Consider the following 16,143-nt stretch of genomic DNA (forward strand, 5'->3'; position numbering starts at 1 on the left):
CTTTATAGTTGCATAAAATTTGCCACTGAGGTCCCAGTAAAGCAACTTTCAGTGATGAAACTGCAGTATCTACAAGAAAAAGTACCTTACCTGCAAGCATTAGATGCAGAGCATAAATCAATGCTAAAAGAGATCAAAAAAATGCTGCTTGCACATGTTTACAAGCGAGCTAGCTATTGCTAACAATAGGTAGCTGGCTTCCTTTATCCAGGCAAATTTCCTTTGCTCCTGGGAAAGTGACTCACGATATACAGTTTTGAACAGGTTACATAAAGTGCTTGTAATACACTAAACAGAAGAGCTGCAAGATATGTAATGGCAAGAAACAAATTCTAATTACATACTTGTGTGGCAGCCTTCAGACTAAACAGAGATTGTGGCAATCCAAAACAGATTTTCACAAGTGCACATTTACATCTATTTTCTGGTGTGATTTTCTTCTACACTTCTAATGTGCTTTGACAGACCTCTCTGAGCCTCATTCTTGCCACCATCCTATTATTAAGCATTAGGATACTACTGAAATCTGATTTGACAGGCAACAGACTCAGGGCTTGTGTGATTGATGGCATTGCAATGCAGAAACTGCATGTGTGTCAGCAAATTCTCACAAGAAAGTCTGCAAAATGGAGAGGAAATGAAAAAAGCAGCAACTGCATACTCCAGATGTCTGTGACTGAATACAAATATCCAAGAGAAACTATAGTCTGGTGACCTGATTTTTGCAAGCATGCAATGGAACAAATAACCAGTCTCTCTTATATCCTTTACCTTGTTTCTCTGAGAAAAAACTCACAACAAACAAAGCCCACAAACCCAAACAAACAAAAAACTCACACCAAAACCCCAAACCAAAAGCAAAAGAAACAAAGCTAACCAACAAAAAACCCTCCACCCTGAAAGAACTGGCCACAGTCTGCACAATTTACAATTTCTTTGATCTCAAAGTTATTTTAATTCTCTACCTTAAAAGCTGCATGGAACATGTATCTGTGAAGTGTCTCTTTCATTAACTAAGTTCTTTGATCTGGATGACTGAAACACTTTATTATTCATATTCTCACTGTAGACTTAACAACTTCTCAAAATTTACAAATAGACAGAAAATCCATAAGTAGTTTCAGATTATGATGGTTGTAAAAAATGCATACAGCTGAGCAGCTTAGCAGCCCCACCTTAAAAATCACAATTTAAAAGAGAGAAAAACACCCTGGTTTTCAAAAGGGAGGAAAAAAACAGAACAAACAAAAAACCCAAACAAAAAACAAACAAACAAAAACCAAACTAAAAATCTAAAAAAACTCAAAACAAATAAGAAGAAAGTTGTGCTCCCTCTCTCTCAGGACTTTGACTACATAACAACAGACAATTAAAAGCTAGAGGAGCATTTATGTCAAGATGCAGCCCCAGAAAAACTGACAGCTAAAAAGAAAACAGTGGAAAGAAGGAGCATGATTCATAATAAAAATCATGCTCTGTCTTGGTCCAGTTATGCATTTCAGAGTCTGAAAGGATAGTGTAGCAATGTTCATGCAAGCTCTTTCATAAGGTTATAGTAATTAAGAAATTTCTTGGAACTTCAAGATGTTTACATTCATGCAGATGGCAAGTCAGCTGACTACCATAGGAAATTGAAGAGCTGGAGATTCAGATTATTATATTAATTCAGATAAAGCTGTTACCTACCTCTATTTCAGCTGAGATTAACAAAATAAAAAACAAAATATTGCAATAATCTAAAATTCCAGAGAAAAATCTGATAGCCTTACAGACTGCTTTTTATTCTGGAAAGTTTTATCATGGATGAAGTCAGAGGTGCTCTTTCTGCAGATAGCTTCTTTTCACCTAACTCAGGTTAACTTAAAGCAGTGAAATACAGTCATTACTACAGAAGTTTGTAATACATGGATAGCAGTTATAACTACCTGAAACAACCCAAAAAAGCTGAAAACGCACCAGCTGAGGAAACAAGTTCTTCCCCAGCGCAGACTTCTGGAGAAAGTGGCATAGGAAGTCACAGGAAGGACTCTAAGTATTTTTCAATCAAACAAGTGTAACAATACATGACTGGAGAACTGTAAATGGAACACCTGTGGGCAATTTAAGACGGGCAGCTTTTGGCTGCAAACAAGCCTTCTACCTGTGTAACTTACCTAAAACCATGGAGTTAAATGAGAAATTATATGAAATGCCTCTGATGAACAGAAGTCCTACCAGACTTATGCTATACTTCCAACATATACTACTGATACCTCTGAATATCCATTTAAAAACAGAAATAATGTATATGTAATATCTGAAGGAGGTGAGAATCACAGAGTCACAGAGTGGTTTAGGTTGGAAAGGACCACCAGTGGGGTCATCTGGACCAACCTCCCTGCTCAAGCAGTCTTCAGTATTTAACAGAGGGTGCAAAGTTTCTAAGGAATTTGACTTTAGAAAAGAGACACTGTTAAAAGGGAGGGATCAGGCAAATATATGTCAGCAGCTAGCTCTGCATGGACAAATTTTGAGATCAAAATGTATTAATATTTTATTAAAACTACCACAAAAAGCAGAAGTATGATGATACTATTAGGTAATAATACTAAACTATTAGGGGCATACATAGCACAGGATCTTGAGCATAGAACAACTGAAGGTGTAATTACATGAAAAGGAAATAAATTGGCATAAGATACAACAACTGGCAGTGCAGGGACAGAACTTGGAGGTGACAGTCACTGTGATATGTGAGTGTGATGCAGCTGTGAATCACAGGTCTTGTCAGAGGTACTTCCAGTAGATACACAGAAGAATTTGCACCATAGTGAGAAGACTTTCTACAGCTTCTTCTGAAAGGCTGTGAATTTATAGTTGAAGAGGAACAGAGAAGAGTATGTGGGATGACCAGGGGGAATGGAAGCTTGTCTACAGCTATTACTAGTTTAATCTAGCAACATAAACCTGGAGAAGTTCAGACACCAAACATTTCTTCCTTTCTCATACTAATTGTCAAGACAAATTCTGACTTCTATATTTTAAAGTCGTCCGTTGGGAAATTTGAACTAACCTGTATTTAAAACAAACATTATTTCCTTTAATTTCTGAGAAAATTATCTGGAATGCTAAGGCCACCAATGTAACTGCCAGGAAAAGGGATGGTAAAAGAAATACCTTATTGATCTTCTTGACTTTACCAGCAGTTGCTGGTTGCTGTATGCAACACCCAGAAATTAAAAACCCTAATCACTGTATGTACTACAGAAGCATGTGGACTTCTGGGCTAGATTACAGAATTAATTTTAAAACAATCACCATTTCTTTGAGATGATCTATCAAAGTAATGATCAAATTCAGTAGCTAACAACTTGGTTGTGTAAATATGTAAAGAAAAATTTGCTTTTATAGCTCAGCTTAGTCATCAAAATTGCTAGTGGACTTAAATAGTGCTGGTCACAGACAATCTGTATCAGAAAAACAAACCCCAACCCACTATCAGCAATATCTAAATGGACTATTGATGCATGCTCCTACATTAAATATGTCCTCCCTTATACACCTCTTTTTAAAAAAATGCTTATCAAACAAATAGTGGTCTGCTTGGCAAAGTGCTGGAAAGATGCTTTGCTTTTTGGGTTTGTAGTCTAGACACATTACATAAACACTCAAAGCATTTGGAAACTTTTTAAATTTCTTACAACAGTGCTTAAGGCCAGAGATGTGTCTGCTGCTAAGAGCAAAGAATTTCTATCAATCTAGCAATATAGTATACTTTAAAGCTGGACTAAACAAGTTTTAAATACTCAGTTCTGTGGTGGATAGAAATATTTTATGATTTCACAGAAGGGATAAAGTAATTTCAAAAACCCCATGGAACATGTTTTATTTGTTCTTGGTTTTAATAAGTTCTGAAATATATTCACATACAGCAGGTCTGAATTACTGACATGAAGGGAAAAACATACAATAAAAAGGTTGAAGCTTCTATTTACCTTTTTGTACGTTTTCTCTTCATTTGGCTTTCCAGCAATAATGTCTCCATTTTCAGTAACAGACGACATCTAATAACAGAAGTTTGAGTTACAAAGACAGTATCTGCTTTACAAAGGTAATTGTTTAGAAAAATCCTATAATTTATTATCCATTTTTGCTAAATTTAAACTTTTCAGAGATATCACTAGGGTATTCCTTGTAAGTATTTTCCACACAGACTAAAAGGACAGCACTGGCCCAGCAATATGTCCAGCATATGACTGATTCTACATGACTCTGCTTCTTTTCCCCACACCAGTGTGCAGTGAAGTCTTGCTCCACAGCCTACTGCATGAGATGCTCTTGAAAGGGCAAAACCATGAAGCTCATGACTCAGATATTCAGTGGCATGTCTCAGTAGTCTAAGGTCTTTGGCTGCATCAATATGCTGTATCTTTTTAAAGTAGCAAGGAAATAATAGTCTACCACAGAGTAGCAGAATATTCTGAGTTGAAGGGACCCACAATGTTCACGGAGTCTAATCCTTAAGGGAACTGCCCATATAGGGATCAAAGCCACAGCCTTGGTATTATTAGCATCATGCTCTAACTATTTGACATTGTATCCTATCACAGCTCTAAGACCATTCTAGACCAAGAATAAACCACTAAGATAGAGATCACCTTGGTAAGACACTCTGAGTGTGTTTGCCAAAGTAAACAAAATAAAAAGGCACAATGACATGGTTTAAAATAATTCTAAATTTTACCAATACTTTAACAAGGGAATTATACTTACCCTTATGAACAACAGAACAGGTCATCTGGAGCTGAGAGTGAAGATCAAGCCATTCATTGGTGGTGGTAATATTTCTCGCAGCCTATAAGAAATATCTGTCATCATTATGCCTTAACAAACTTTCATCTCACAGAATAGCTGTAGATTTCCTTTCATTACTATTCTTCAGCCCAAGCAAGCATTCAGCTACAAGTGAGGCTTTTTAAGAACCATGTCAAATAACTTGGTTACTATAATTAGAATTTGCTATACTTAAAACATATAACTTGGTTAATATACTTAGAAACTGGCAGTATTACACAGGAAGGAATCAGTGCAGAGTAATTCCTTTTTGCCCTAGATATTTCATCCCCGTGGCACAAGAACCTCTACAATAAAACATTTATGTAGAGCAGTACACATACATGCTCTGGAGTGTTGTGTAATTACATGTGTTATTAATCTTATAGCCTTATAATCTCCAATCACTTATAAAAAATAGCTGAGATGGTTTGGAAGATAGCACATTGAAAAGTTACAGATTACAAACTAAAAAAAAATCTAATGATACCTCAAATGAGAAGAAAATCTCACTTTGTCTTTAAGCAGTTCAAATAGCATCTTGTACATAACAAAAAATTGATTTAAGAAAGTATTCTAGGGCCTCATTCCCTGATTTTAATTTTCCCTTAATATAAAGAGTATACTTAGCACTACCAAGGAACCTTTTAATAAAAGGAGTCAAAGTCACTATTTTCCTGTCCTTATCTTCAGAGAAGCGTCTGAGCCAAAAAAAGAAAAAGTTGGGGTGACACAACAAATAGAAACTTGGAGTTTCTGAGAAGAAAACAATGCCTCCTCAGAAAAAGACACCTCTTACGTTGCATACCAGTCCTTTCCTCTGCAGCTAACTGCACTCTTCATCGTAGCCTGCATTTAAGTAATGTGTGTTAATGAGTAATTCCTTCATCTGGATATGCATTAACAGTCTCTTGTGCACTGAACTCCTATTTAAAGGCAACAACTTACTTTTTATAACTTTTTAAATTGTATGTAGTTCACCTCACTCACCTATATTCACACATTTAATATTAATATTCAGCCATGCTTACAACTCTCTCAGTATACAAAGGCATCAAGAACTTGCTAAAACAGCTTTTGCAGGAAAAGAAATGTCACTTTAATTACTAGCAGAAGACCTTTAAAATAACTGATCACTGGGTTAAAACAGCAATCCCTACCCAAGCTGTTGTTCTTCACATACCTCCCAAGACTATTGATACAATATGATGTTCCACTACATACAAGACTTCCTAAATTATGAGCACACAGATTCAGCAAAAGCCTTACATAAATGCAACATGGGAGCTTTCATGCAGTAAGTTAGCTGAAGAAAGCACTCATACTAGATGTGGGAGAAAAGCCAGGTTTTTTTCCCAGCACAGACAAAGTATTCAAGAACACTTCACTTATGTGAAAATATACCCCTGCAATGCTGACAACAATAGGAAACAGACAACGAGAGACCAAGTTCAGTAACTACCAAGTACAAAAACTCACACACCATAAAGAAGGCAAGTTTTTCCTGTGTTAGTTCAATTCCTAAAGGCGTCTAGAATAGAACTATTTTTGTTCTAATCTTTTGAGAAACAGAACACACCAGTCTATCTTAACCGTGGTTGTGTTAAACAACTTTCAAAATCTGTGCTGTGACAACCATCTCTAGTTCCATGCTAACAATTTTTTGCAAAGCAAATAATACTTTGTGTATTTTCCTCCTGCCCTAGAGCAGGAGGAAAATAGAATGGAACTATTTTTGTTCTAATCTTTTGAGAAACAGAACACACCAGTCTATCTTAACCGTGCTTGTGTTAAACAACTTTCAAAATCTGTGCTGTGACAACCATCTCTAGTTCCATGCTAACAATTTTTTGCAAAGCAAGTAATACTTTGTGTATTTTCCTCCTGCCCTAGAGCTACTGAAGCAGTACAAGGTGTCTTCTCACACACTTTACAAAGCGCAGAGCAACAGCTACTGTCTCAGTTCTGATGAGGTTCAACAGTTCAAAGACAGTCACAGCTTACAGTCCTGGACTCACTTCCAGGCTAAGCTACAACTATTTATTTTTTCGTTACCATAGCGGGAAACTACTAAAGCACTGTAACTAAAGCACTGAAGCTCTGTATGTGTCTGACAAAGGAAAAGCTCACAATAAAGTAAGACGTGGGGTGGGGGCGGGTAGAGGAAAACAACATTTGATTTCAGAAATACTGTAGTGAGCTGACTTTGGCTGGAATAAAGTTAATTTTCTTCACAGTAGCTAGTGTGGGGTTATGTCTTAGATTTGTGCTGGAAACAGTGTTGGTAATTCAGGGATATTTTCTACTCTTGCATAGTGCTTACACAGCATCAAGGCCTTTTCTGCAGCCTTGCTGTGCCCTTCCAGTGCATGGGCTGTCAATGCACAAGGAGCTGGGAAGGGAAACAGCTGGGACAGATGAGCCCAGCTGACCAAAGGGATATTTCAGACAACATAGCATCATGCTCAGCATACAGAGCTGGGGGAAGAAGGAAGTAAGGATGGTCAAAGTGACAGTGTTTTCCTTCCCAAATCACTGTTACATGTTATGGGGCCCTACTTTCCTGGGAATGGCCAGTTTCCTGCCCATGGAAAATGGTGAATGAATTCCTTGTTTTGCTTTGCTTGCACACATGGCTTTTGATTTACCTATTTACCTATTTAGAAAGAAACAGTCTTTATCTCTGCCCCTGAGTTTTCTCACTTTTACTCTATTGATTCTCTCCCAGATTCCATCAGGGGGTAGTGAGTGAGCCAGCATGTGGGGCTCAGTGGCTGGCTGGGCTTAAACCATGAGTGCAAGACGGCTATAAAGATCTTGTCTTTAGCTCCTTAGATGCTATCCTACCTGATAACAAAGAAAGAGAAACATTAAAATACAGAAGGAATTTAAAGTTCTTTTCCCCAGTACTCTTAAAGAGTCAACATTTTGGTCACAAATCTTACATGCAACAAAAACTACTGTCTTCTTGAAACACAAGATTACAGCCTTCAGCTCCAGCCTTCTGCTCCAAACACCTCCTAGTCCTAAATGCAGACTTTGAAAAAAATCATATCTATTCAATGTATGCTTCAGGAAAAAAAACATAGTGTTTCACAGTTTAGTTTCTCACACTAGAATCATAGAACCACATGCTTCTTAACTAACACAAACTGCAGTTTCCATCACTCTGGAGGAAAGGTGCCATGTGCGTTTTCCTTTAGAGCTACAGGGACACCTTTTTAATTTCTCTAATCAGCCAGAAGCCCACAATGTCAACACCACCCTGCCCACCACATAGCTGGCATTTTGGAACAGAGATGACAGACAGCAAATGTGAGCTTCCTACCCAGCTTCAATATATTTTCCTGAATTTTTAATTCCATGTTCCTTATATAGTCATAATTTATCTTTTACTAACAGCATATGGTACTCATTTTTCCAGACTGTAAATAACCAGCTGTTTTCACACAACCTGAGTTGCTGAGGCCCAGCTCAAATGAGCAGGTATTTGTACCTTACATCCAAATGGCCCCTCAGCTCAAATTTAAGTTAACTTTAGAACTTCCAACAACTTCAGTGAAAGCCAACATCCATGAAAAAAGCTAGTGCTAGATTCCTACAGGCCCATGTATTAGTTCATTCAACCAAAAATCAGGTCTGTTTTCTTCCATTGCCATGAAAACTTTTTGGGTTTTTTTTGGAGAATACATTTCTTAGTATATTTAGACCATTTTCTTAAACAAATAATTTTTAAAAAGCATTAATAAAACATGCTGTTGAGGAATCACACTCCAAATAAAAGCCATGTAACTTTTCATGACATGTTCTTGCAATTGCAATTACATGTTCTTGTTCTGACTGGTAGTTAAAATTGAAATAGTCTTCATAGCTTTTATTGCAGACATATCCCTGGATGTACTGCTGTCAGGTCTCTGCAGTGAGTTAGAAACCTCACACAAAAGAAAACAGATTTATAACTTCTCACAGGTGTAATCTTTAATTTTAAATATGAGGAGGAAAAAAAACCAAGACAAAATGAGATTAAATGAAGCTTTAAGTTATCCATTGGGCAGAGGGAGAATACTAGAAATTAAAGAATTCAAGAAACAATTATGTATGTTTAAAATTAATAATATACAAATAAAATAGATGGTACAGTGCTGATTTTTCAGTCTCAAATACACAAATATATTTTCAGGACCACTTTGGATTGGTTTTGGTTTTTTTCTGGCAAGTGAACGCATTGGGACAGAATACACAATTTTGGACTCAATACAGAAACTTCATTCTCATCGTTTTGGGCATGTCAGATTACCTATTTATTTAACTGTTTCTTAATCCTTGAATAGTTCTCTTTTGCCAGGAGGACACTAAATACTCAGAATGTGGCAGGAAACTTCTCAGAAAACCACAAAGACTCTTACATTAAATTCATACGAATGGTACTAACAGAACCAGACAAAAAAAGATTATCAGAATAGTAATTGTATCTGTCCTAAGTAAGTGAGACTTTACACATCAAGACTGCATTCTTTCTTGATCACAGCAGTTTGTCAGTACAACATGTAAGGATGCCAACAAGAATTTCTAGTTCTACAAATAGCATTTATAATGAATTCCATTAAAAAGAATCATCAGGTCAAATTCCTTTGTAACTCCTGTCTGCCTTCTGTTACTACTTTGAAGCAGCAGCTTCTAAGACAAGTATGAAAATCATAGTCATTCCATTATTGCAAAACTCTTACTGATGAGATTTGTTCAGACATATTTTCCTCATGGAAGCTGTGAGAGTAGCATTTAAAGTCAGTTCCTCAACTCACTAAAAGGACTTGCAGATCTGTAAGACAGCATTCTTCCACCAAACCACACTGGGAGCAGTCATAGACTGCTAGATTTCAGCTCTGATGTGAAGCTGGAGACCTTGGCTACACAAAATTTTGTCAGAAGAGGCAAGTCTTCTAAGCCAAAAATGCTCTATAGTGGAAGAAATCCATTAATACATATTCATTAATGAAAAGTTACTACTTTCATACTTGTTCTCTTGCGTTTCCCCTACCCCAAGCTCGAGCACTCAAAAACCATTCATGGTATTCTTGGAGCTACCTGAAGGCAGCTCCAAGATCAAAAGGCACTATTAAAGCTAGCTCCCCTCCTTCTTTGAGATGCTAAAGATTTGAGTTCATACTTTCTTAGGCACTGAGCAAACTTCTCTTACAGATGCATTTATAAAGTCTCCCTCCTGTCTGGATTCTCTGCCAACTAATACAATATGCACAACAGCACTGGATTTCCAAATTAGATCTCATCTTATCTTGCTTATTATTCCATGAAACATGCTGGTACCCTGGACCGTTGTCAAATTTAGTTGACAAACTTAGGTCATTCAAAACTGTCAATCGTTTTTCCCCTACCCTATCCAGCAGAACTTGAACAGTAGGATTATTTATCAGATTATTTGTAAATTAAGAAGTTTGGGACACAAAAAATCCTCTGACATACATAAGAATTGCCTATACACATCATTTTTCCATACAAAATCCATCCACAGGTATCAGCATACTATCAGCACTATTTTCAGAAGGCTCAAGAGGCAAATGACTTGTTAGCTTCAGGTGAATAGTAGGACTTATATTGGTTTTATTGCATTTTAGCTCCTTAAAGAAGCTTTCTCCACACTTTAAAATAATGCTGACTATAATTTTCATGGTTTAATTGCCTTCCTTCTTAGTTTATCAAACAATAAAGAGTGGTATTTAGGAACCTGCAAGCACTGCTAGACAGAGTGCCAATACACAGATCTAAAGAAGTGAAAGGAAGCATAATTTAATGAACAGGGTGGTGAAAGGAACAACACATCAAAGATCCGACAGCTTTCTCAACAGTCATCACAAGTTAACCCCCTGTCCAAAAACCCTATGTCTTTTAATGTCAGAGAACATTTTTCATACATGAGTGCTCAGGCAATTACATAGCCTCCAAATAAAAATTGAGGTAATGCATGTAGCCACTCATTTACAAGAAAAAAAAAATATATATACACACAATCCAGCTCTCTATTTTTTTTTTTTCATAATATCCCAAACACTAGTTTGTGGAATAGATTCAGTTTGTATCAGAAGGACACGTAGACATCTAAGACCAAACTTATATGCTCCCATATCTGAAACATCTGAGGAGTAAAAGATAACATACATATTTTTAAGCTATCCTTCATTAGCATTATCCTGATAATGAAGTAAATGTTTACATGTTGCATTGGACTCAACAATCACTTAAAAGTCATTGAAAGGCTCAAATCTAAAAAAATTTGGATTTTCACTCTGAGAGCATTTAATCCACCCAATCCCTGTAATGCCTGTCAGCCTAATAAATCTCTACTGTCAAGTGCTGTGACTTCCACTCTTCACAGAAGTACTGAGAGATCTCTTATGTCTAATACTGCAAAAGTAGAGCGAACTTTTTACTGCATCTTAAACACTATTCATTTATGTCACTAAAAAAGTAAATAAAAAAAAAAATCTATCTTTTCTGTCTATCTGGCAGGAAAAAAAAGAAGTGTCATATGAATTTAAAGAAGGAGGGAAAAAGTAAAGAAAAACCCCAAACAATTAGGTCTGAAACCTCGTCAAGATCTCCCAGCCCACAACTGATTACAGCGGTTTTAAGGGTGACTGAAAGAAAAATCTTCCTTGTAAAATTTGTGATAGTACTTGTGAAAACTGGAAAATGCTGTTCTTGCTAATTAATGCTAGAATGAACAATTTCAGAGTACAGAGAACAGCTAAAAAAAGCAAATCAGAAACTGTGTAGCCTGTGATGCCTAACAAGAAAAGCCAACCAAACAACAAAAACAGCCCTGATTAGTCTATCTGATTTGGTTTTTATTTTGTCTCAAAAATAATAAGATGAAAATCAGCAGTCATACACAAAATTATGAAATTCACAAAAAAATAAAAGGGGGGAAAAATCTCCTCTTTCTCCTGGTCTTTGTAGTACCATCAGCCCACCACAAATGTTACAGTGAAAGCAGCAAGGAAAAACCAACACAAAACTGCCATTTAGACTGTACATCTACTCTAAGTCATGTCAGCTGTTCACACCACCTTTATTTACCTAGCTTTAATAACACACATTAGTTTCAGTGCCCTGACAGATCTTTTAGTCTCTCAGCAACTAATCTGAGCACAATGCTAAGATTCTGATACTGTTTGATTTCTACAGTTGCCCTCCCCTCCTTCCTCCCCCCAGTTTCAGGAATACAGCACAGTACTTGGCTGGCTTTTAAAAATGTCATTATAGGAGTAGGATTTTTTTCTTAGTTTGCTGGCTGGATTTGAAAAGTAACTTATCATACTATTCATACTATAAAAAACATATGTTCATATTGTAATGTTTTGATTTACTGCAAGAAATGTCAGATCATCTATCTTCCTCCTCTAGCTTTCAGATCGGAAAAAAATATGAAAATGTGGAACTTCAGAAAATTCTACTTCCATCAAATACTCAGAATACATCTGATTACCCAGAAGATTTGACAACCTACAAGAGTTCCTTCCTCTTCCATTTAAAGTAGTCCTTGTGCACTAACTTGTTCTTCAAGGTGAAACACGCTACCATTGTAATATCCAGGGTCACCAGAGCAGCTTCATAAACTATAGCTACAAATCATGTCCTTAATTTCAAAAATAGTCTGCTGACATTCTTTCAGATGGAAATGATTTTACAACAATGCAAATAAAACTGAAAATTCACTGAAGGAATCAAAGGGTAGGAGTCCTTGGAAACACGGCATACTGTGCTCATTCAACAAAGCACATAGATTTTCATTTCTAACTTCTGTATTTTGTCATTTCTGCATGTGACAGATAAGCTGCACAGAAGAGGTGGGTTGGACTTTGTTCCTCCTCCATGAATTTCCAAATTCAAGGCTTCATTCCAAGGGCCTTAAATCTACCTCAATCCTCTATTCCCTATTAGCCTACTTAGCATTTTCTGTCAACTACTGTGTCTTCTGCTTTCCTCATAAGCACCTGAGGATCTCTTACATCTTGCCAAACACCATTTGTAAAGACAGAGCAAACTTTCTACTGTGTACTAGATGGTGTTGATGTCTTAATAACCATGGGACTTTTCCAAATCAGTGAGCTCAGATCAACAATCAGAAAGAACAAACATTTGATCTGACATAACTGACGTCAAATTGTGTATCTTGCAGAAACTGTTAACAGGCCCTCCTTTTGCAAAGTGAAATGGCCCCATTAACTTCTCATTATTTAGTAACAGTCTGAAAGCATACAAAGCAGAAAGGCATATTTATACATAGCCAAAGAAGGCTTCCCAATTGCTACTTATATTTTCACTATTCTGATTTCATGTGCACTTTTACAATAACAGCACAATAACAGCTGTGAAGAAGACTAGCTAGAAGAAGACTAGCAAGATTTCTCTAAAGACATCTGGAATTACAAATTAATAAAAGTGTCAAGATAGGGTTTGTCTCTGAAACCACTGAAAGAAGAAAACACCTGCATGCTATATACAACAGTATGCAATATAAGTTAGGGTAGTATCACAGTGAAGGGCACAGGTAGAAGACTTGTCAGAGCCCAGAATTAGAGTTCTGCTCCTTTACTTTGGCAATTTTGGTATGGCAATGGACTACTGTTACTAACACATACCAGACACTGCACTTTGAGATAAAGCCACCACGTGATGCATCCTGTCCAATAAAATAATGAAGCACACTGAGACAAATGGTTGATAAGGAAAAAGCACAAGGAGAGGGAAAATTCTTCTACATTTGTCTTTGGTACGTGCAAAATAGAGTGACAGGGATCATGCAACACTGTGGTCATGATTTCTTGAAAGGAAAGCATGACAAGCTGCTTCTCTCATATAAGCAGCAGGTAAGATTCGTGGGGAATGAAATCTCATGTATGGCAAAATGGAGATCATCGGAAGTGTCCATTTCTAAAGGAATGATACAAACAGAGAAACAAACAATCCCACCTTGCTGGGTGGGGAATACATATAAAAGTAATTTGGTCAACCCAGAAGCTTCAGTAATCTGAAACTCCAGAAAGAGTCATTTGAGAAAAGAAAAATAGGTCAAATGGACTTAGAGAAGATTAAGTATAAAAAGAATAGATTGAACATGCAAGATAAAAAGCACAAAAGCACAGGACAAGTTACTTTGATAAGAAATACATTTGTAATAACAAGAGCTTCACAATAGCTGTATTGCTCTAGTTTGAAACATTTATCTTTTTACTCATCCACTTTTTTCCATCTCAAAAGGAGGTCAACCATACTTAAAACTGCTATGCAAACATAACTTTACAACAGAGGCAAGAATAAAAAATGTTAATAAGAATTCTTTGCTTTAAAGAACATTGAGAGTTTTGGGTGGACAACACAAAAATGCTGTGGTTAAATAATTTGCAGGCACTAAAACAGATAGCATAATTTGTGCATCAGTTCTACACAGGTAACTCTAAATTATGCACTACTGGGAATTATTTAGGCTATTTTCATATTAGCATGTAATTATTCACAACAATGTTTGCAGAAGGATGTGTCATGGAAACACTGAACACAACACATAAGTGGATTATTATGATCTTCAAGTTCTCTGTGCTTTCTTCCCCAGGACCTCTGAGTATAACTTTTGCACATGTAGCTGTTAATGGATGCCTAGCTAAGTTAAACTGTTCAGCAGTAAGATTATCTGAGAAATTCAAGTACTTTAAAATCCCCTTTTCGTCTCCAATTGAGGGCCATTCCATACAGCTGCAAAAAGACAGTTGAAGACTGGAAGAGATTACCCTGGAGGATGTGACAGGTAATATCTGAGATTCTTTTGATAGATTAGTCTACTTTTTAAAAAGTAGTTGATAATGTCTTGAAGGAAGGAAAAGATCTGGTTACTGCCATGACTCCTCCTGGTTTCCATTGAATCACTATGTATCACAGACTGGATATCTGCAACAATTTCAGCTGGTCCAGGCTGATGCTACTGCAGTCCTGCCTTCCAAGCATGCATTGGGTAGCATCGTTATTATGCACCAGTGCTACTCCTGCCCCAGGACAACTCACCTAGACAACTGAACTAACAAAAAAAGTAATCTACCAAAGGATAGCAACCGTAATGGAACCCATTACAACAGCTTTGTTATAGTCACCCCTAAGATCAAAAAGAAACTTGGGAGAGAATGAGGAAGGTAATGAATACTGTTAGACCTTGATCCACAATGGAGGAGAGACCAATTGCCTCAGCTGTTTCAATCACTCACATAATTTTGCATAACCTCAGAGTCACCAGTCCACTAGTGATAATACCAGGAAACAAGACTGAGAGACAGATGGAAAGAAGCATTAGCAGTAGTGCTTGATGGGCCAGGCAACAGCAACCAAACTGAGTTCAACATTAGCTTCAGAGAAAATGGAAATGCATGGGTAAGATTAGGTTCCCAAATGTACATTCATACAGCAACTTGTTTTTCAGCCTAGCCAATATGAAAAATAAGGTCACTCAAGAATGGGTACAGAAGAATGATTTAAGCACCAAATTCAAAAGTTGTGTATAAATTCAAGATGAAAGATACTCTAAGTTACCTTATTGAGTAAGAATATCTATTGTAACCAATTAACCTCCCCACATACTCTTTTTTTCAGGAAAGCTAAAACTGCAATTACTAGACGCTTCCCATGGTCAGCTACAACATAATTTTCATTAGCATTTAATAGAAAGCTTACTTTACTCTTGAAAAGGATTTGAAAAAACTTTCTTGTACCAGTCTCAACAGAGAACAAATCCTATTTCACTCGAATTCCTTTGATGAAACTAAGAGCTCTCAGTTTCCTATAGAGCAGAAGTTCCTCAGATACATTTCTGAAATCACGCAAAAAGCTATAGAAAAGGAAAGTATTATCCCATTTTATGACATGCCCTATAAAGTACAAAAGCTGGAGTCTTCTTGATTTAAAGGAGCTCTCTAACATATTTCTTTTTAAACCACAGAGAAAGCTTCAAGGGAGAAAAAAAACCATTTCAGGAGCTACATAGGACAAAAAAAAAAACAAAAAACCCTCCAAAAACATGATTAATACAATAACATGAATTTCTGAAACCAATTCAGTAAAGAACTGCTCAGCGTGCAAGGAAATAGCGATATTTGTCAGAGCTCCTGTCATCAAACCAGGACAGATATTTTGCAGCCACTAGAATGGAACTGCAATGTGGGAACCAAAAGAACTGTGACAATTTTCATAAAGTTATTCCATTCTCTGACTGGAATGTGGCTGCTTAAATGTAAAGGTTACTACTGCCCTTATAAGGAACCATATATT

At 36.7% G+C, this 16,143-nt stretch overlaps 1 protein-coding gene across 1 annotated transcript in view; it reads right to left on the reverse strand.

Annotated features, from left to right (window-relative positions):
- The window catches only part of PIP5K1B (phosphatidylinositol-4-phosphate 5-kinase type 1 beta), a 97,555-nt gene that overhangs the window by 55,926 nt on the left and 25,486 nt on the right, over positions 1 to 16,143 (reverse strand). The window contains exons 4-5 of the mRNA XM_064736471.1: positions 4,753 to 4,834; positions 3,975 to 4,043 (exon numbers count right to left, since the gene is read on the reverse strand). Of these exons, the coding sequence (XP_064592541.1) occupies positions 3,975 to 4,043 (69 nt within the window). The 5' untranslated portion in view covers positions 4,753 to 4,834. The remainder of the gene's footprint in view (positions 1 to 3,974; positions 4,044 to 4,752; positions 4,835 to 16,143) is intronic.

The sequence above is a fragment of the Zonotrichia leucophrys genome, chromosome Z (genome assembly GCF_028769735.1).
Source record: "Zonotrichia leucophrys gambelii isolate GWCS_2022_RI chromosome Z, RI_Zleu_2.0, whole genome shotgun sequence".
NCBI lineage: Eukaryota > Metazoa > Chordata > Aves > Passeriformes > Passerellidae > Zonotrichia > Zonotrichia leucophrys.